Genomic DNA, 23,236 nt, shown 5'->3' with positions numbered 1-23,236 from the left:
TCAAGAAATGGAACCATGGTTAGGATCTCATTTCTGTCTGTTACTGCCTCAGTTGGCCAGGAAACCAGTGGCCCCAAAGGGCCAGGAACTCTCCTCATGGTCCTTTGTTCTCCACAGGACTCTCTCTGAGGCAGGTGACTTAGAGCTGAGTGAGGCTGACTCTACACATATATATGTGTGCATATCCATGCAAAGACAGGAAACACACAGCCTGAGTGTTTTGTATATAGATGGACACTATAGGAAAGGCTTATTTTAAAAAGGAATGGCGGACTTGACCATCAGAACTGAACTGCATGCAGGAGTAATGAATTGCACAATTGAGTTCATCTTTTAAGAGATTTTAAATCATTCTTTTGCTTCTGAAATGCTTTGTTTCTGGGGATACAGTTAGATTTAGCCATTGTCTATCATACCTGAGAAACACATGATTGAGTATTTGGTTTAATATGTATCTATTGACTAGTTCCTCTCCAGGTGAATGATTCTTGAGCAAGACAGATATGCTTCTAGCCATTAGCTTTTCTTGAGCATCAGGAAAGACCAGCCATGAACAACTGCTATAAAATATGCTGCATTTTGCCATGATATAAGGGGCTAATGAAACTCTAAGCATTTAGCTGGAGGTAAGGGAGGCTTTTTGAAAGAAGAAACTGAGCTAAGGGTGAATGAAGAAGCAAGGGAAGGAGGGAAGGAGGAGGGAAGGAGGAGGGAGGGGAGGAAGGAGAAAAGGAAGAAGGGAAAAAGAAGATATCTCACAAAGAAAAGGAGCTGTATTTGCAAAAGTCACTGGAGAGATATGAAATGTGAGACTCTTAGTCATCAAGAAATTAATTAATGGCCCTTTCAACTAAACATGAGTTTGGAGACAGGAGAAATTGAATTATCATATCAAATAGAGTGTGTTCATTCTACCTTCCAGGGAGCTTTGGAATCTTGATTTAAAATAAAAAAAAAAAACAGAGCATCCAACTGAGTGCCCCAAAGAAGGTCCACCAGCTAAAAACACCAGTACCAGGAAGGGGAAGGGAGCAGGATACAGAATTGTGAGAATTCACTTTGAGGCTTTGAGATCAGCAAGCCATGCCCTAAGACTCCATTTCAGGTCATGGAGTCCTTCATGCCCATCTGTGGAGGAGGCATCATGCCCTCCTCCAAGAAGCCTTCTTTTCTTAGCTCTGACCAGCTGTCCAAGTAGACTGGATCTATCCAAGGGTCTTTCCTTTCTCAGGGAAGGCATGTCTCTCAGTAGAAGGACATTGACCACCACCTAATCTCCACTCCCACTGCCTTTCTTCACTCCCTCCCCTCATCCTTCGTTCTTTCTCCTTTCTGCTCTTTCCTCATTTGCTTTCATTCCTTTTCCCTTCTTCTCTCCTTTCATTTATTATCTTTCTTCTTTAATTGTGCAGTACTAGCAGTCACACTAGGATGTGCTAGACAAGCATCCTATGATTAAGCTGCACCCAAAGACCCTTTTTACTTTTGTCTGAGACGGGGTCTCACTGAGTCACTTAGGCAGACCTTGAACTTGTGACTCTCCTGTCCCAGTCTCACACCTATCTGGAGTGAAAGGTCTTCTCTTCTCTGCCTGGCTCTGCATGACCTGTTTTCTTACACTCTTCATTATTCCCCACCATCATTTCATTTCACCCCTAACTCTTCAAACCAAAGATGTTTTATTCATTCCAAGACGATGAAAAAATTTCATCTTTTTAAGGATGGTGTGGTACTGTTTCCTTGATATGTAATCTTGACATGGGACAGGGCAATAGAAACAACTACCACATCTTCGCTCCTACTTTCAGAGACACCAGGATCCAGGGCTTTCGAGACAGAACACCTGACAACTGAGAGACCCAGGGGACCACAGCTTCAGGCCTGATAGCAGTTTCCTCATGGGACTTCTGAGTATTTTCTGACCCAAGGAAGATGTGTCATTTTTGAACTGGATGGGAAGTAGAATTATCCAAGCCTGCTGGATGTTTAGGGGGTCATTTCTAGGACAAGCTTAGCTTTGAACCTAACCCTCACAAGTCTCAGCAAGTCATTCAATACCAGGAATAAGATCTATCTAAGGGTCTTTCTCAGTCTGTGCACATTTTCTAGAATGGCAAGGGCACTTCTACCTCCATCTCTAGCTCTTCTTCATGTGCATAGCATGCATGAAGCCAGTGGATTTGCCTTGGGTTCAGATGGGAAGTGTATAACAGGTTTCCTTGGGACGATGTTTACAGCTATGTTCTTGCAGTACTATGGTATTACAGACTTCTGGTGCCAATAAAAATGACACCACCCTGCCTTCCATCCACAAGGCAGAAACTAGCTTATCTTTTCTTACATGATGAGAGACTATAAATCCTTTATTTCTCTTAATGATTCCTAAGTGTCTGATTTGGATGCTTATAGACTTAGGCCTACAGGAGAGGCATAACATGATGAGACATCATGGGCACATGATCTTTCCTGTGCTTCCTACATTTATGCACAAAATAAGAGAGTAATAAACTCATGCTGCCCAATTGATAACATTTTTCAAAGCAGTGGTATAAAGTGCTACTTAGTCTATCACATGAAACCTCCTTTCTATGGGTGTGTAATAAAGAGGAAAATGTAGCCACGAAATCATGTAGGTAGTTTTGTGAGGCAAAATGGTGTCTAGTCTCCATTCAGAGTTTCTGATATGGTAAATACAAAATGAGGCCCAGGAATCAAAATATGTAACATGCTTCTGTTCCCTTCTGATGCACAACTGAATTGGGGAACCACTAACCAGGAGATAGAGTTGTCAAATGAAGCAACCCATCCCCTCATATTCTGTCCTTTGCCATCAGAGAGCATTTTTGTTCCTTTCTCACCAAAACTAGAATACTATTAGCAAGTATTTTTGAGCACCCAGGTTAGATAGGCAACATGTACAATGCTTCTGAGGAATATGTCACTGTATATTTATTGGATCACTCAGGCATGCCCTACTTACAAATCCTCACTCTGGGGAAAGCAAGGCAAAGTATTCAGTCAAAGTAAATACCTCTGATCTTTTTCTGTATGTGACATTGACAAATATCCACCTCCCAGGACCTGAATACATTCACACAGTTCATACCCTCCACAAACAAGCCTGGTTTTATAATGTCTCCTAGCTAGTGTACCCAGCAACTCTTCTCCAAATATCCCTCAATTATGAGGTCATCATATATGCCAGCATAGGATTGTGGGCTAATATCAGATGGCTATTACTATTCTAAATGTGTGATTATTGCACATTTTATTTGTAAAGCTAAATGTCATGCATGAAAGTCAAACAACTGTCTTTACTGTGTGTGAGGTTTATTCTGTGCAAATTGGTAGTTCTCACATAGAGCAAAATTTCTTCCAACTTAAACCAATGTGGACTCAGTGTACCCACATTATTCCAAAGGTTGGTGTATATATTTCTAAACAAAATGTACAAATAAGTTAAAGGATTTTCTATACTCATCATAGAAAATGGTGTCAGTGAAGAATGAAGGCAAAGTTTAAAATATGGGTTAGTGGGGTTGGTGTTAGAGGCTGAAATATTAAAAATAAAAGCTGTGCTTGTGATGAAACAGAGGATGTATTTGTTGTTTATCAGTCAAGAGGAAGGGTTCAGCCTGCTGCATAGATATCTTTAATCCAGGAAATGTCTCTACTTTGGTACCTGTTGATATAGCAAATGAATGTTAGCCCAGTGCCCTAGAACATTGTTTTCTGATTAATAACATAGTGTAAAAGGTCAAATTCCAAAGCCTTTTCTAATTTGGGAAAGGGGGAGGGCAAAGTACAAATGTAGAATGGTACTTGCTTATCTACATTGTTAACCAACAAAAGTTTATTTCTATTCATTTCATGTGATTTTTCTCTTTTTTATTAGAACCACAAGTTCAAGATTTATTATTAAAAAAAAGGTCTTTCCTTTTTTAGGCTTGTTACTTTTATTTTTGAGAAGCAAAGGCTGTACAGTTGACAGAATCGAATAACCTTAAAATTGCATGAAGAAGAACCGTTCTTAAATCCACTCAGCATGACTCTGTAGGCAATGTGACAGGACTTGAGCATTCACTGTTGAATTCCCGTGCACACGTTTTATTTTGTTTGATTTTTTAATTTGCATGTCAAGAAACTGGTTCCCTTTCTTTTTCCTCGTTATTTCATTTATTCTCTGTGAAGACACTGTACATTTATTTTGATCTCATTTTCTTTTTGTTTGATTTCTTTTCTTCCGTAGTAGTGATGTTTAGAAAGGTATTTTTTGTTTGTTGGTTTGGTTTTTGTTTTCATATCCATCTTTGAATTCTTTAGGGGTTCCAGCTAACGGGTGAAAGGAAAAAAAAATCTCGTTCACTTTTGTTGCTTAATGACTGCACATCGTAGTGTTCTTATAATTTCTCTAATTTGCATGTTACAGAACTGAAGCCAGGACAAGAAATAGCAATGAAAGCAAGAGAACTTTACCAAGTGGTCGTTGACTGAAATAATAATCTGCATGTTGTTCTCCTTCTCCCTCCTGCATGCAGGGATTTGGTTTCGTAACTTTCGAAAATAGTGCGGATGCGGACAGGGCGAGGGAGAAATTGCACGGTACCGTGGTAGAGGGCCGTAAAATCGAGGTGCATGTCCACAATATTTTCCTTTTCCTCTTTTTTATTTTATTTTTATTTTTTTTATAAATGTCTGCTTCACGCTCATCTGTCCTTCCAGGTGCATCATTGGTGTCTTGTGTGTGACCCTACTCCCTTCTCATTGTTTATATATATTTATATATATACATATATACTTATATATAAAAAGGAAAACTGGCCTTATTTTTTTGTTAAATTTTACTTTACATTATTCTTTATATTACTGCTGGAGAGTAGATGGCAAAAAGTGAGCTGAAAGGGAGGTTACTCTGAAAGGTTCTGTTGGTTTGTTTTAGTTTATTTTCCATGTTTTATGAAGAATGGGTGCAATAGGTTCCAAAGAGGACACAGTATTCAAACCAAACCAAGTATATATCAAGTTTTGTTGGTTTTGTTTGGTTTCTTTTTTAGTCCACTTTAGGGTTGAAGAGGGATCCACAGTGGTTTGCAAATTAGACCAAATTTTAAAGGCAATGACATTCAAAACATTAAAACTGAAAAAGGAAGAGGCACTTGTCTTTAAATCTTGCAGTTAAAAACAAAAAGCAGCTTGAATTTCTGCGTTCTCCAATTAGACACTGGATAAGCAATCAGGATTTCCCGTTTCAGTCGTGGCCCCTACCTGTCGATTGGAAATGTAAACCCTGCATTCTGACATTTGGCACCCACCCTTTGTACCACTGGGTTCCTCTTCAACACAATCAAAGGGTCATATTTGTTAAAACTGAAAAAGAAAAAAATTACCAGTTAAAAATGCTTTAGTCTTTGGAGTAAGATGTCGCATATTTTGCCTTTTTATTTTCCCCCTCGACGGTAACGCTTAGGCCCCTCACCAAACCCTCAGTAACCATGGTAACTGTATACAAACCCATGCTGGCGATGGTGGTGAATGGTAAGTGACAAAGTCCATCTGCCGCTTCACGTATTTAGTGCTGATATATCTCTATACATATCTCTCTACCACGTGGATTTTTTTGACTTGTTGTATTAAGTTTTCTTGATGCTCTATTTTTTTGGGTCTTTGGTACGCCTGTAATTGAGTGTACGTTCTAAGCTAGCCTGGGAGGCTCTGACTGGACTGAGTTATGACCAGTGCACATCTTACTCAGATTGTTAACTCCATATTGTGTTACACAATGCACCCTCTCTTTTATCCTTTTGTTAGCTGTGACCTTAAAGCTTGAATGATTCGTTAATTCTTGCAATGTAAAAGGCTCTTGTTTCAAGTGTTGAATGCTAGATGTTGCTTCCCATGGTTTCCCCTCCCAAAGTGTTGCACACGGCTTAAATTTGTCTGTCCCTTTCTTTGACATTATGTCCCCTGTACTTTGTCTCCTACCTCTCCTCCACTGCATGCCCCTTTCATATTAACTTTATTTTCTGTTTCAAAACCTATCTCCTGTTTCTGTGTCACCATGGAGCACACGCATGCTTTTAAATCTTCAATTATGCAGTAGCTTTTAATTTGCTTTTACTGTCTCTTTATTAAACTTTCAAATGAGATGACATTGCTTTATTGAAATGATTCATAAGTTAAATTGGTTATGAAGTAAATGTAATTATAAAAATGTATGATTTTTGGGTTATGCACCTATTGCCATTTGTAAATTAAAATGCATTTTAGTTTTTAAGTTTTTGTTTTTTGGTTTTGATTTTGATAAGTAATCACAGTCATAATGCATGCAACTAATTGGATCATGGACTGGCCTTGGCATCCAAACTCACTTGAGTTTTCTATGTGTGTAGGTTAATAATGCAACAGCACGTGTAATGACTAATAAAAAGACTGTCAACCCTTACACCAATGGTAAGTAAATACCTGCCTACCACAAATGTCTTCTCTGTCTACCACTCTACAGCATTACTGAACCAGGGAATCTGTTTCTTTGTTATTTTACTCTTTGAAAGTTTTATACATGATATCTTTATCATATGCACTACTAATCCCCCCCTCCAATTCTTCCAAGGAATCCTTATCATCTATCTCCCAACCAACTTCATCTCTTATTTACTCATCTATGTTAACCTACTTATTTCAATTAGTGTTGCATGGGGTGATCCACTGGGCTCAAATTCCTAAGGAAAAATGACCCTCCCAGGCTCAGAAGCCACAGACTGCTAACAGCTCTCAAGCTAGGGCTGAGGCCTGAGGAACCTCCCTCCAATCCATGCTGAATACTTTTTTAACTGTGCAGGCCTTGGGCTGGTAACCACAGCTGATATGAGTCCATGTGTGCCATATGCCCTGCTGGCCCTACCTGGCTACTGTTTCATTGCTGACCGGCTACAGTGAACAACCTCAGAGATGATGTTTCACAGAAAGCAAAGCAGATATAGTTTTCAAATTTAGCCATCCCATCCCTCTAGAGCAGTGGTACCCAACCTGTTGGTCATGACCCTTACTGAGCTCACATATCAGATATCCTGCATATCGAATGTGTACATTACAATTCATGACAGTAATGAAATTAGAGTTATGGAGTAGCAACAAAAATAATTGTATGGTTGGGGGTCACCATAACATGAGGAACTGTGTTCAAAGCTCGAGCATTAGGAAGGTTGAGAGCCATTGCTGTAGTAACTGCCCCCAGGACTGACATCAGTCATGAGCTGCATCATTTATTTTCCTATAATTCTAGAAAATTAAGGGAGAATAAAGATTTTGTTTATTAATTTTAAAGCCATGCATCCTTAATAATTTGTCATTCTTGGAAGTGTAGTTATAGTATTTGGTTCTAGCTTTCAGGCTTTTTGGTTGATAAAGTGTTGTGGTGACTGAGCTCCATGGGAAAGTAGCTGTATGAGCGGCTTATTCTTTCCCATGCGTGTATCCCTGAGTACCATGGGGCCAGGTGGGTCTATGGATGTATACTTCAGATTCCTTTAAGACAAGAATGTATTTTAATTGGAAAGATGATTCAGCAGGTACTAGCTCTGAGTTTAGGTTCCACTACCACATAAAAGCCAGGTTTGACTGCACACCTGCCTGGAAGGGCATCTCTGGGGAGAGGAGAGAGAAGGTCATGCAGCTTGGTGACTGTAAGTTTAATTGTAGATTCAATGAGAGACTCTGTCTTGGGAAGGAAAAAGCCACAGAACAATCACCCAGGACACTCAGAGTCTACCACTGGGCTCCTAACATGTACATATGTGTATATACATAACATTCATATATAGCACACGTATTAAATAAATAACAAATTAGTAAGTAAAAGTGATCCAGTAAGTTAAAGTATAAGGGCTTGATAGAGTATTACACCCATTAAAATGAGTTGTGTAAAGGTCATCATGAGATTATAATGAGAAAAATAAATGTGGATAATGAAATCCATATCCACACTCTGATTTCAAATGCTAGCAGTTATTCTGCCAAAATGGTAATGGTATGTTGGCTATCAAGACCAAAAGATATTTTATTTGATTTATAGGTTTTTTAAATAATGTAATTTTATTACTCACAACAGGAAAATATATAGGATTTCTATTTCACGGTTTTAACTGTATGTGATACATTGACGTATTTTAAGACAGAAGACAACCAAAAAGGAAACAAAGTGAGAAATGTTTTGGCTGGCGTTCTTGCCAGCATGGCTCCTCCCTCTCCTCAGAAGAAGCCACTGCTGCAGACTGTTGTCCACAGTTCATTTTGCACTTTCAGGCATAGACACACAGCAGATCTGTGTTTGTAGCATTTAGAGTGTGGTCTACATATTCCTGACACAAATAGTATCATGACATGTATAGCTTTTAATTGGTTCTTAGGAATCAATTTGGACTCTTTAGATGCTGATCCATGTAGGTAGAACTAATTCTTTCTCATGTCTACATAGCATTCCACAGGCTGATTCAGGTTTTTAGTGTTCACTGATATTTCGTTATTTTGTTTCTATTTTTGTGCTATTGCAAGCACATTAGCATTTTATAGTTTTTCTTTCATTTCTTTTCTGCTAGTGGCAGCCAATTTGACTTTACCAGTGTGTTCTTGCCTTGAAGAGTAAAGTTATGAAATAGATGTATTCCCTCGATGTAACATGAAAAGCACAGAAGAATTTATTCTGCTATCCAGTTTTCCCAGCCTCAGCAACTGAGGACACACCTTTGAACTGGATAAGTTTCTCGGAGTGCCCATCAGCTCTGAATTACATGTTTATGAGGATTTTCTATTTGGGTAAAATTCATAGCTCTGTAACTGTTCACAGCAATGTCCACCCAAGTGCTGTACATTCAGAAATGTACAGCGTGTGTGTGTGTGTGTGTGTGTGTGTGTGTGTGTGTGTGTATGTGTGTGTGTGTGTGTGTTGCACAGCTGTAGGTATGACTGTAAGAAAAACAAATGAATCGAAAAGTAGAGTGTGAGGGTGACTCAGTTGGCAAAGTGGTTATGAATGAGCACTGGGGTGCAAATTCCCAGGACCTCCAGAAATGTCAAGTAATATGGCTGTATGATTGCAATGTCCACATTTGAGAAATGGGGAGCTGGGGGATTCTTGGAGCAATCTACAGCACTAGACTAGGGGAATCAAAGAGCTCTGGATTTGGTGAGAGAACTTTCTTATAAAATGGAGGAAAACACAGACACAGTGACATCACCCTCTGGCCTCCATATGAACCTGTACATACCTGTGTCCACCTACATGCAAACACATGTACATATTTACATATACACTGTATATACATATATACAAATGCAAAACAAAAAACCCTCAAATGTAATTCCATAAGCCATGTAATGTATATACATACTTATTTTAAAGGAAGAATTATTGATTAATTCCCTATCAAAGGACCAAGATCCAACTCCTATAGGAATTTGAAGCATAATTCAAAGCCCATTCAAAATAGCTGGTATTTCTGTAACACTGTTTGTTTATGTATATTATGAGATATTTCAAAGACAGTACACCAAAATGGAGGCCTGGAAAAAGAACATAATCATCCTATTTTGAAGAGGCAGAAATGGAGGGCACAGAAGTAGTAAATGGAGCCTTTTCCTTTGTGTATGAATATCACCACTGTAACTAGAATTCCTGTAAATTATAGTGGAATCAATTGGGAAAATGAAGACCCTTAAAATCTAGAAGAGGAAGAGACTGTGCTTTTGTGAGAGACTGTATTAGGAAAGTTCTGCATCATTAGGGCATGCTACCTGGCAGGTTCACTTCAGCCCATAATTTCAAAGGGTCCCTGCCATATCTCATGGCCATGTGACCTGTGAGACAGAGCATCACAAGGTTCAGACATGGGGCAGACCACTCACCTTATGGCAAACCAGAAGCTGAGAAGTGGACTGGACCCAAGGGCTGTGAATAACCTTCCCAGCATGCTCCCTGAGGCCAACTTCTAAAAGAGCCTGCATATTCCACCTTTCACTCCCTCACTCAAATGCTGTCATGCAATGGGTCCATCACAAGGTTAACATACTGTCTAATCCAATCACTTCACAGGCATTGTCAGCTGATAACCAGCCCCGTATACATAAGCCTCTGAGGAAAATTTCATATTCAAACCATCACAAAGAATATGTCAGTACCCATGAATCCATGTTGGAGTAAGAAAGTAATTATTTTTGAGGTTTACATCTTAGTTGCATGACTTATAAACCATAGAAATAATGCTTTTTTCCCCAAAATTATAAGTTATCCAACTTTGAAGCCCAAGTATTGTAATAAAAATTTAGTTGCCAAATGTCATGTTCCTGAGTTCCTTCAGTCGTACATCCTGAGAAACAGGTATGGGAAGGTGTGAAGGAGGATCTGATGCAGAAGATTGTGGTAATATCAGTGTGGAGGATAGAAGAGGCATTCCCATGGCTTTCTAATGTAGATATGATAGACAATAGAAGGGAATATGGAAGCTTTGCAAATTCCACCTGTGAGAGAGCTCTATAAAGGCCTAATTAGACCATCTCTGTTTTTCCCAAAAGTATGAGATAGGGAGCATGGTAGAGGGAGTATGGTACTCATTGGATAGCAAAAACTGGATCTATGTTACAAATGGAGAACTAGATTTAGAGGGATTTCCTGAAAGTTGGCAAAACATGGCTGTTACATAGGATTCTGTTGCCTTGGACATTTTTAAAAGGCTGGAATCAAGCAAAAATACCCAAGACCATGTAGACAGGTAGCCATGGCTTCCAGTGTAGGCTCTGCTAGTGACTACTGATGTGCATTCCAGCTACTCAAAGATCTCCCGACATAGTTCTGTGTAGCGGAAGCTGGACATACATAGGCACTAATGTCCCAGGTGTCTGGGATCTTCAGAGGAAGTAAAGTCCCACCAGGGTGGGAGAGAAAGTTGGTGCCCTGTGCTTAACTGCTGCTTGTGGATCAATGGGATTTGATTACAGAGAGGCCTCAGTTTTAGTTGGCCATCTCATTCCTTCTTTCTATGCCAAATTGTAGGAGCCAAGGTTCAGATGCTAAATGGAGCTAGCTAAGGGAAACAAAGAAAAAAAAAAAACAGATTCTGAGAAGCTCAGTCTTGGTTTTCATTGTTTGGGATAGTTGTTTGTTTGTAGGGTTTTGTTGTTGTTGTTTATCATTCAACAATCTCATTACCATGTATTTAATATATTCTGCTCACAGTCATCCCTATTCCCTCTCTTAGCCTTGCCCCACCCAGCCCTCCTACCAAAGCTCCATCTTTCCCACTTCCCTGCCTTTTTGTTTTCAGTTTGGTTTTTCTTTGGGCCACACTTTGGGCCACTTGTCTGGGTATGAGTGTGAGGCTGCCCACCGGAACAGAGTAACTCAACAGTGGCTCTCTCAATGAAAATAATGATTTTGCCAGGCTGCCATAAGCTCTCCTGGGTAGGTGGATCCCATGAGTCCCTTCCTATGTATGTTTGACTTACTCTTGTGCAAATCCTGTGCTATTGCAAGTTTCTGAGGGCTACGGCCATGTCATGCCCACAGAATAGCATTTCATAGCTCCTATTTCTTGCTTGGTTTTGTTTATAATCTACTGAACTCTATCCACGCTTGATTATTACTCTTCATTTTGAAACAGGGTCTTACTAAGTTGCCCAGCCTGGCCTTAAACTCACTCTGTAACCATCCTAGGTTTTGAACTTGAGATCTTCCTGCTTCAGGCTCCCAAATATCTAGGATGATGGGCCTGACAGAAAGTCAGTCTGAAATATTTATCTTCTGTTTGTTTACTGGGTAAAGCAAGAGATTTCTCTCTGAGCAGACATAACAGTCCAGTTTAACAAACAGACACTCACAGCTGGGAGCTTTATTGTTGGCTGACTGTTACTGTCTGGGCAGTCACACATCATATCTTCTGGTCACCTCTAATAAAGCTATCTGAAGGGATTCCTAACATAAAGTTGTCATTTCTTCCAATGTTTCAAGAGAACCTGAAATCCTACACTTTAGGTGAAATCTATATGTTGGCTATGAATACCTGTTACTAAAAATAGGAAAACAAAGCTGTTACTCAAAATAAACGACCACATAGCATGTGTGTTCAATGTATGAATAACTGCTTTGTTTGTCCTTTGGATATTGTCTCCGTATCTATTTAATCAATGAGGTCTCTGTTTAAAATGTATGCAGGTTATTTTCTAAAGTTTTATTACACTCACTATGGCAAGGCTTGTATACCAGGGATCTTGTCCAGCATTTTTCTAAAGCAGGCTAGCACATAACCCAGGACAAGCTACATTTCAGGGAGGTGGGGAGTCTGATTTGATGCAGCTCCCTGAAGACCCATCTCAGAGGGGTGAAACTCCATGTGCCTGCCTGGGCTTTGCTCCATTGCCTTGTCGGATGGGATCCTGGGAGGCTGGGAGTGGTAAGCTTTATCTGCTGTTCTCTTCCTTTTGTAAGCCTCATTGTTCAGCTTAATGTCCCTGATGAAAATCTCAGTTTGTGAAGCCTGGGGACATACATAAACTGTCTCAGAAATTAAAATTGGGATCATTTTGTCCATCTTCCTGACAGTGCAGGCTTGTATTTCCAGCAAGGTTATCCCAGGGGTCTCTTTCAGGTACTAGAAGGAGCCACAGAAAGGATAAGTCCATTTGTGTGTGATTTGCATACATTTACATAAGTCTACTTGAGGTCTTTTAGTCTGAGCAAGTCTGTGCAGAGGTGACTTTCAAGGGCAATCTGTATTGCCTTCACTGGAAAATGGCAGTCCCTAAGAGGTCCTTCACTATGTGTAGAACATTGAGCATCTGCAGCGCACATGGAAACCAAATCCTAGCCAGAGGAAATATGACCACTCAGAAAAGCACTTTGTGCCTTCTGATTTGTTATAGTAATCCCAAGTCCATGTTTATGGAATATTTAGTATTTGTCAAATGCTGTTAAGTGCCTAGAACTCATGCTTGACAGTCTTGCCCAACTTTACTTTAATTCTAATGAGGGAGAATGATAGAGAAAACAAATAAGAAGAGAAAGAAAGCAATGAAGGGAAAGGAGACAGACAGACAGACAGACAGACAGACACACACACACACTGAGAGAGAGAGAGAGAGAGAGAGAGAGAGAGTTAACACCTATGTAGAAAATTTAACTGGGTGATCAGTGAGTACCCCTAAGAGAAGGCAGAAGAGTGACATTGAGTATCATGTTTTGGAAAGGAATTAGAGACCAGGAAAATACCTGGACACTTGGGAAAGATATAGGGAGTGTTCTTAGTCTGGGTGGTTTTATTCAGATTAAAGATCAACAGTTTATATCTTAGAGAAATGGAGACAGTGGTGCAAAGTGAATGAACCTTGGATAGGTTATTATTTTCTAGTCCAATGCAGGGAGTTTGTGCTTATCCTGAGTCTAGAAGGAAGATGGAGTTCCAATAGAGGAACAGAGCAAGGGGTCGGTTTCTCCCATGGCTCTTTGGCCACTGCAAATAGAATATAAAAGGTGAATGAATGGGTTTTATTTTAAATTGTTTAAATATATGGATTTTTAATTGTGTGCCTGTGTGTGTCTATGAGTGTGTGTCTATGAGTGTGGAGGTAAGTGCATGTGAATACAGATGCTTGGAGATGTCAGAAGATGATTCTCAAGCCCCCAGAGCTGGAGTTAGAGGTGATTTTAAGCTGCCAAACACAAGTGGTGGGAACTGAGCATCATCATTCCTTTGCAAGAGCAGTACACTGGGCTATCCTGCCATCCCCAAGGGTGTTTTTTAATTATTGTTATTGCTTTGTTTTGCTTTGGTATGACTTTTGTCTGGCAAGAAACAGATTGTAAAGAAAGGCACTGTCGCTAGTTTAATGGAATTTAAATTTTTTAAATGGATTGTATATGAGATATGAAGGTGGCAACCACTGGGCAGAATTGTGAGTGACCAGATGGATGGAAGTGCAACTAGCTGAAGGGGAAAACTGGATGAGAATCAAGTTTCATGGGAGAAGGGAGAGTTGAAGGTGGCTTCCAGTGCAAGCACAAGATTCACAAAGATATTCAAGCACACTGTCTGGGAGTAGGAAGCCTTACTGAGAAGAAAGGTCTAAGATAAGAAGAGGCATGGCACAGTCACTAATACTCAAAGTGACTTAAGCAGGCTCTCATGTTGCAGTCAGGTCCTCATATACCTCAAGGTCCAAGACCAAGCGTTCCCCTGCCTCCAGCTAGGTCCAACTTCCTGAAGGCTATTCAACCTCGCAAAACAGCACCACCTACTAGGGACCAGGTATTCAAACACAAGGACATGTATCCTCCAAACTGTAACAGCATTTTAAAACAGGCCATTTCTATTTCTCGGGTCCATTTACTGAAATATATTTGATATTTGAACCTTGATCCAAGACACAAGGGCACACAGGGACACACAGGGTGGAGCTCATTTAGAAAAAATGCTTTCTAGGTTTACATGGAGTACTGCGCTCAATCCCCAGCACTTCATTAAGTGGGTATGGTATCCTAAACCTATAATCCCAGTATTCAGGAGAAGGAAGCAGGAAGATCAGAAGAAGTTCAAAGACATCCTAAGTTACATAATGAGTTCAAGTCTAGCCCAGGCTACATAAGATTCCTCGGCTACATAAGATCCTGTCTCAAAAACAATTCTACCACTATAATTTCCTTAGAAATTTCCTAGGAAAGTCAGAAGCAGTCACAAGCTCTGAGGCCAAGCACTCTTCTTCCCTGTTGTTGCAAAAACCATTCAACCAACCAACAAACAGGTCAGTAAATGTGCTTTCCAGTTTATGGTGGTTCTTGTGTGCTGTCTTCTTAAGTAATAATTTTTAAGTAGCCATATTTCACAGTTAAGACATATTTCCATCAGTAACAGTTAGCAAAGCAGAGATTGCTGTTAATGTCATAGACAGGTGACTTGAAAGTGACCTTCGCTATTTAGTACTCACTAAGGCTTTTCCTGTTCCTGAATGCATTGAAATGTATTCCACACCAGATCTCTGGGGGATAAACTGCTGTCATCTCTGTTATTCGTAAAGTGCACAGCAGAGAATGGGAATCCTGACTGTTAGAATGTGGTACCTCAAAAGAGTTTTGTTTATGCAAGCTTTTAAAGTATCTGTGACTTTGATGCAAGGCAACATGTGATGGATTATCTAGCAATATGATATGAAATAAAGCAAAAACAGAGATTATCATAGTGCATTTACTGATTTGGTTGAGCACAAATTCTGTTTTTTTCACAAGGTTCACCTGTAGCCGGTCAGTGGTTTTCATTCCATTCTGCAATACCAGAAAACAAAAAAATGTAGACTCCAGATTTCACAAGCAACTTTGTGCATGTTCAGCTTATACAGCCTTGAAACTTTCCAATGCAAACAAGTACCCTATCTCAGTTTGTGTTCACTGTGGTTACCTTGAAGGGATAGAAGTTCCTGACACAAATGTGATGTAATCCTTCTGTGCTTATTTTAAGGCTGGAAATTAAATCCAGTTGTGGGCGCCGTCTACAGCCCCGACTTCTATGCAGGTAAGGAACTTTGCTTTGCACGCCAAAGTCTTGCTTGGTCATTTCTAAATGTGCTTTGCCTGCCCCTAGATCATGGGTTGTGTAGCTCAATCCAAAATGAGGAATCATATCCTAACAAGTTCTCAAGGATTTCTTGGGGCAAAACCAAGAGTATTTACAATCTCCAGTGATTGAGGGGGGCTCACACTTGTGAGATAAGCATGAGGCTCTGCCACTCTGTCTTTCCCCTAGGTAAGCATTGGGACTTTGCTCAGCAGTACACAGTGGACAGATGGGTGGAGGCTCAGTCCCATCTTAATGCAATGCCCTTGCCATGCACCTGTTAGCTGTGCGTTTCCATTAGAGGTGCTTTCCTCTTTCCTAATAAAGCAGAGGGTTGAGTCAATCATTTCAGCAAAGTGCAAACTGGGAGTTTCCAAGATAGAGTTTAAGTGAAAGTTAGGAGGATAAAAAGACCTTAGGTCTTTCTTTCTTCATGGATCAATTTGGCTTAGCAAGTTCAGTTCTGTCTACTTTGCTTTATGCATATCTCTCTCCTTCCCCTCTTCCCTTCCTGAGTGCTCTTAGTAGGGAAATCTACCCACTCAGACATCTCATTGAACAAATCAGAGGAAGAACCAGAAGCCTCCACAGCTAAGATTCCTTACTTTAATATGGCAGGTTAGCCTGTCACTGATCCTAAGGTCTTGTCACCAAGCCTGCCTTGAAAGCCTGGTACCCTAGTAGCAGGCTTTTCTTATGGGTATGGGGAGGGAGCCTCCCTATGGCATGCCTCCTAAACATTGTACAATTGATAAATAGTTTATCTGAGCTACTCACTTAGTGGTAGAAGTAAATCTTCATTCATTTCTTCCTGTTGCCCAACTCCTGTCATTTTTCTGAGACTAAACATCACTCCTAGAAGATGTGGAAGGAACAGAACCTAACTATTCTTATGCACAAACCAAATGATGAAACCATGAATACCTGAGGAAGGGGCATACGAGAGCTGAGATGTATATACCAGCTATGTTTGTGAGCCTCTTCCTGTGTAAGCTTCGATTAAATCTAGGGATTGCACCACCATGCAGCAGCTGTGTTCACTCTTATAGGGGAGGGTACACTTGGCTGTAAGGCTTCTCAATTCTGTGTACTCACCTCCTGAGATGATCACAGGAGAGTGAAGAACATGGAAAATGAACCAGACAGCCCAGATTCAAATACTTCTTCCCATATTTGCCAGATGTGTGACTCTGGATGAGTTATTAAGCCTCCCTGTACCTCAGTTTCTTCATCTCTCAAATGGGGATTGTGGTAGCAGAAGTGCATAGGTGTTTATTAGAATATAAGGAAGGGCTATATGAAGACCTGTCTACATATTTAGCATCATAAGAGTGTTTGTTAAATGAGCAAGTTAATATTCAACCTTTGTGTCATGGTGGGAAAGGACATGTTAACGGCTGATATAGCTGAGCCCTGAACACACTGTTGGACTCAAGTTGTTTTCATTACTTGTAAGAGGACTGGCCTCTGAATTCTCAGCATATCTAATTGGGATGTTAACTTCTGGGCTTAGGGGCATGGCTATATGTTCAGGAGTAAGATGCACCTTGAATGGTATTAGTATTCTTGCTTTTTCAAAGCTAAAAATATACAAAATCTCCCAAAAGATCAGAGAAGATCTGGCTTTCACATACCTGCAGGGACAGCCATAAGTCTGCAGCAGTGATCCAAGGCAGTGGCAGGTTCTGTAGACCTATGAATGTTTGTGATATGTGCCTGTGTTCAGGTTTTTCTCTCTAGAGAAATGGGGTCAAGAAGCAGAAAGTATTCCCTTGGGGAGTTTGTCACAGATGTGGGTGTGATCAGAGAGCACTGTATAGTTTTCCCTTCCTAATGGCCATCCTTGCTTCTACTGACCTGAATAATGTCAACTATCTCCTTTATTTGGGATTCTGCCCCACAGTGAATACCTGCTGGTGTTGAAGAATATGAATAACAAGGTTAGACTGACTTACATATGCAAACATAAAGGAATCTGCATTCCTTCAACAGCATCAGAACATTGGTTGAAACTAGATCAAAGCCCAACCTTGGCAGAGCAGTCTCCAAGTACAGAAAGAGAGCAAGTTCAGAGGGTTAATGTGTACTCCATATTTTCTGTGGGCTGGCATATTCTATGCACATTCCATACATGATTATATTCAATCCTTATGACAGTTTTGCAAGTTAAAACACAAAAGTATACAAAGGGTATAGATCTCCTTTAGGATTTCACAAAAAAATAAAGTGGGGTTTTAATCAGTCTCATGGGCTGAGTCCTTTGTAAGTGAATATCATGACTTCTTTATACTTTATAGATAGTAAGTCTACATTTCTGTGACTGTGCCCTGTGATCATACCACTTTCTAAAGTGAGACAAGCCACCTGGTCATTGCTTTGGCACCACTACCATGGTTAGTTATATGAATTGGTTATGTGAGGACAGCCTCAAAGAAATCTGAACAACTGATGGTGTCTTATGAGACTTTCTCAGGAAATGCAAGTTTTGTTTTTTGTTTTGTTTTGTTGCTTTTTGTTTTTTAAGCAAGGAACCTGGCTTAGAAGTGCATGCATGCATCTCAGCACTTGGGAAGTTGAGGCAGGAGAATTGCCTTGAGTCTGAGGCCAGAATGGGTTACAAATTGAAACCCTGTTTCTATAAACAAACAAACAAACACAACAAAAAAGAAAAAGGAAGCTGAGGCATTAGCTCAGTTGGCAAAACACTGGCTGTAAGTGTGGAGTCTGGGTGTGATGACCCATGCCTTCCAACTACACACCAATGACTAGGAGTTTCCAAAGCATCTAAATTTCCTTAGCCATAAAACTCATCTGAATTTCTCTTGCAGTTTGAAGGGTGCCTCATACCAGAGATAAAAACCTTGGCCATGGCTTGCTTTGGATATTTCATAGGCCATCTCTGTGTATGACGAGGATGGAAAGCCAGACTCATTAGTCATTTCGCAGTCTAAGATGTGTTCATGACAGATTTCATGACACTCCCATAGCATAATTATTGATTTTCCTCAAGCTTATGTAGAATGGACTATCCAGCCTCCAATTGTCTCTCAAAATGGGGCATGGAAAGTTCACAGATTTTGTAAATTAAAATCAATATTTTCAATCTCTCCTAAAGGTAATTTTCCTAATTTAGTGGACTTTCCCCTAACATTTATTTTCTCTTTTAATTATAAAATGGCAAGTTATTGATTTTCGTATAGAACCTTCTGGTGCCCCCCAGTGCATTTTTATTGCTGATGGCAGATGGGGGTGGGGAGGGAGGCCTCACTTTTTAATGAAGACCTTTAATTACTAGCTGAACAGTATTAATTTGCTTTGATAGATTATGACATTTGCGCGCGCGCGCGCACGCACACACACACACACACACACACACACACACACACACAGAGTCCTGGGAAACATTTAGAAAGCCAGTTTAAAAGGTTTTTCATTTGGAAGGTTGTGGTTTTTTGTTTGTTTGTTTGTTTGTTTGTTTGTTTTTTCTAGTTTCACCTGCAGTCATGCTTCCTATGGACTCTTTAAATTCTTATTGAATATAAATGGGGTGAAGTAAATATACTTAAATCTGCATATTCTAGGAACAGATAAAAATCTTTTCCAAAGGTATGTGGGTGTTTTCATATAAAGCTAAGCAGCATTGATTATTTCCCTAAGTCTAATTATCTTCAAACCCTGTGAGGTTTATTCCCAAGACAAATGATTGATAAGTCAATTAAGACACAGATGGGTCTTAAAGATTTTGACCAATATGTACTAGTGTGGCCACACCATCTTAGGGTTTAAATAAAATTTGGGGCACTAATAGAAATGGAATTTCTATGGGTATCTACTCCCATCAGTATGCCTCAAGTTACTGGGTATAATTAGAAAGAGCATGTCTAAGGATCAGAATAAAGAAGGCTCATAAGGGATTCTTACCACACCCCTGTCCATAGAGAATCCTATTTGTCTCTTCTAATAAAACATTTTGAGATCTGGAGAGATGCCTCAGCTGGTAAAGTGCTTGCCTTGCATACATGAGAAACCATCTCCAGAACTAAAGTTAAAAATTGAAGATTCTGGCAGGTGCCTATCATTTCATCCTGGGGAGGGAGAAAATGATAGGTTTCTGGGACCCTACAGCTAGTCAGTCTAGCTTACTTCTCAAGCCCCCTACCCTAGTCTCAAAAAACAAGGTAGATAGTTCCTAAAGAACAACACCTGTTATATTACCTCTACATGTACACACAAAACACACATTTATGTGTACACACATGTGCACATACATGCAAAAAAAAATCCTCACCACTTGAAAGTGTAGTGTTTTCTTTTTTTAAGAGATGATGCCTATCCAGTAAAATGGTTGATTCAATATACCTTTAATGTTCATAATAAGTGAAGCAAAATAAATAAGAAACAGAAGGTGATTCAAAGTTGTCATAGTAGTACTGACAAATGGCACCGTTCTGATCCTCAATTGCCAGTAAGATCCACAGGGCAGAGCTTCCCCACACTGTATATCATATCAGCCAGCTCATTTCTGTGATTAAATATTCCATCAGTGGGGCTAGAAGGTGGCAAAGCTTAACAAGATTCAGAAGATGTAGCACTTGAATGCACATAACTCACTCCCATGGTTCAGGAACACCCAGCCTGCAAAGGGAAATTGCAATTTAGTTATATTACTCCAGGAGACACAATCAATAGAGAAAGGAAAGGAACTTCTAGTGAAGTGAAGATCAAGGATAGGGTTATGTCTCAAAGATGAGAAAGGCTACATTAGAAAGAAGCAAAAAATAAGAAGATGCAGAGTATAGCAAGTGGAAAACTAAGATGATGGGGGAGAGGGAGAGGCCCTGTTGCCAACTACTCTCATTAGCAACATTTGAGAAGTGAAGAAGGACTCCTCTTCTATTTTTTTGTTTGTTTTGAGACCAGGCAATAAAACAGTACTACGAGAAAGGGCATGCTAGACTGCAAAGTCCCATTTGAAAGGTGATCAGTTCTTAAAGGAAGCTGATGCCAAGGTCATGGAAGGATCAGGTTCAATAATGAGGGCAGGAGAACCTCACTGACTTTAAAGCAAGATATAAATTTAAGGGATTAGTGTGATCACTGAAGTCACCTCCATTGGCTATGTCTGTATCAGGGAGCCTGGCCCTAGACCGCATCACATGGAACAGGTGATGGGCTAGTGGATTGAGATCTCAAGGTGAAGCTTAGAAACAAAGAGTTGGGATATAGCCCTCTGTGATTGCTCATCTCCAAAGGGCAAGTGCATTTGACCTTGGATCATCTGTACAAACGTGTGGGTTTTCTATGAGTGTTTGGCCATTGTAAACTAGGATTGATCTCAGAACTGGGTTGGAGGAAGGTAGCATGGAACCCCTTCCCCACTTGCCCTTCACTGAGTCCAGTACATTTAAAAGGATGACTTTTTACACATTTTGGCATGAGTCTCTTTCTAGCTTCTCTCCTGTATGTTGAACATTAGCAACTCCAAAATGCAAGATTGTTCAAAGTCACAGTGTGATGATTAATATTAATTATCTACCTGACAACAGAATCATCTAGAAGACAAGTCTCCGAGCATGCCTGTGAGGGTGTCTAGATATGGGTGTTTGGGGTGAAAAGAACATTGGCGGCATCATTCCGGGGGTTGAGGTCCCAGACTGAATAAAAGGGAGAGCACAAACTTAAAATGAGTATTCGTTGCTCTTTGCTTGCTGACTGTGGACACACATGACCAGCTTCTGTCATCATGTCTTCCCCACCTGGATGGACTCTACCCTTAAACTATAAACCATAGAAACCTTTTCCCTTAAGTTGCTTTTCTCGGGGTATTTTATCACAGCACCAGGAAAGGAAACTGGCACAGAAGAGCTCTGATCCCAGATATATTTTATTGTATTTGAAGACTGAGCTCAGAGTACATGTGTGACATAAACCATGCAATTTAGCATATAACCTTAACACCTTGAAATACGATAATGTATGTTTGCAGGTCCCCACTGCCACTCAAACCCCTCCAAGCAATAAATGTTCTGACATTCCTCATGGCATGAATATCTTGGCATCCCCACCCAGAAGAACAGGCCGGACTTAGATACTGAGTTTTGTTCTTAAAGAGAATGTTCTCATCAACAGTGACCTTTGGCTCTGGGATGCTGTGTATAATTTACACATCTGCTAAATTCAAATGCAGTGCACTTCAGTGAGCTGGAACAGGGGCATCCAGATATCAGTACCCAAGCAGAGGATTTGCAGCCTGAAAATGTTCCACTTCAGAGACCTTATCTTGTACATCTGTTTACCTTTGCCTCCTCATTGGGATGAGAATCACTTTGCTTCATACCCTCTTCTCCCCCCATCTGTCTTATCAGATTTCACTCCATCCCGGCCCACATTTGGCCTTAATTTTTATCTGCATCCTTCCCTGGCCCATGGAGGGAATGCAGCTCATCTTTGATGGAGCCTGTGGGGGCTTTTGATCTTCAGATAGGATCAGGACTTGCTGAGATGGTTAAAATAAATGCATTTCTTAAATAAATTTGCTGTTTTTTTTTTTTTTTTCTGTTGCATGGGAAGTCTGTCCAAGCTTGCTCCTCCAAAGGCAAAGGGAGGCAGGGCCTTTCCGGTATAAGAAGAGCTACATGTAGGCCACACAAAAAGGGTGACTTTCAAGTATTTTGTTAGGGTGGCACTGTTGTGGTTAGGATTAGCATGAACGTACAGAACTCCACTGATGCACTTTAATTGTGCTAGACTCATCAAGAAATGACCAAAGAAGATCACTGCAAATTTAAAAAATGCTACCAGTTTGCTTCCTTTAACTCATTCACCCTGCTCACACATGCATAGTATGTGTACAATATGATTTGTATGTGGGCTCACGTGTGTGAGCATGTAATTGCCACTCCTACGTATTTGAAATCAGGGTCAATCTTTGGTTGTTTGTGGATATCTGGGTGAGGCTAGCTGGCTTGTGGTCTTCCAGGGTTTCTGTTTCCACCTCTCCTCTCTCAGTTGGAATTAAATCCATAAGCTACCATGTCCAGGTTTATGTAGACTCTGGGAATTCTCATTCAGGTCCTTGTGCTTATGCCTTGCCCTTTGAGACATCTCCCCATCCTAACTCAATCTTTAGTATGAAGTTATAGAACAAAGGCCAGACACTTAGCCAAGGTAACTGAGCCCAACCATGCCTTCTTTCAAATACATAAGGGTTTTGAAGAATGTCAAACTGTACACTCAGTGTCCAAAAAGCTACTTCAGGACCTTGTACCCATGCGCATATGCACACACACACACACACACACACTGACGACGACAACATTATGGAGCTTGCACATACATACACATAAATATGCACATAGACACCAACAACAACACAGAGCTTACATACACATGCATATGTACACACATACATACCATTGCTAACAACAATCACTGAATCTTCATTAAGAACCAAAAGGTGATGTAAATTGGGTCTTTAAAGATAAATAGGAGTTCATCTCACAAAAAAAAAAAAAGTAGAAAAAGTTTATTGCAGAGGTAGAAAGGTTGGTAGAGTCCCAGGGCATCCCTCAACCTTTAAGTTTAGACTCCATTAAGAAATTCTAAAGGAATAAAGAAGACACAGGGAGTCAAACTTTATGTGTTAA

General features: G+C 40.2%; 1 protein-coding gene across 16 annotated transcripts in view; it reads left to right on the top strand.

Annotated features, from left to right (window-relative positions):
- Positions 1-23,236, top strand: part of Rbfox1 (RNA binding fox-1 homolog 1) — a 1,681,994-nt gene that overhangs the window by 1,569,125 nt on the left and 89,633 nt on the right. For all 16 annotated transcript variants that reach the window (XM_036197533.1, XM_036197529.1, XM_036197544.1 and 13 more), the window contains 3 exons: positions 4,539-4,631; positions 6,390-6,450; positions 15,495-15,548. In XM_036197533.1, coding sequence (XP_036053426.1) covers positions 4,539-4,631; positions 6,390-6,450; positions 15,495-15,548 — 208 coding nt within the window. The remainder of the gene's footprint in view (positions 1-4,538; positions 4,632-6,389; positions 6,451-15,494; positions 15,549-23,236) is intronic.

Source organism: Onychomys torridus, chromosome 8 (genome assembly GCF_903995425.1).
Source record: "Onychomys torridus chromosome 8, mOncTor1.1, whole genome shotgun sequence".
Taxonomy (NCBI): Eukaryota; Metazoa; Chordata; class Mammalia; order Rodentia; family Cricetidae; genus Onychomys; species Onychomys torridus.
The sequence above is the reverse complement of the archived record's forward strand: the minus strand, read 5'-3'. Positions and strand labels throughout refer to the sequence as shown.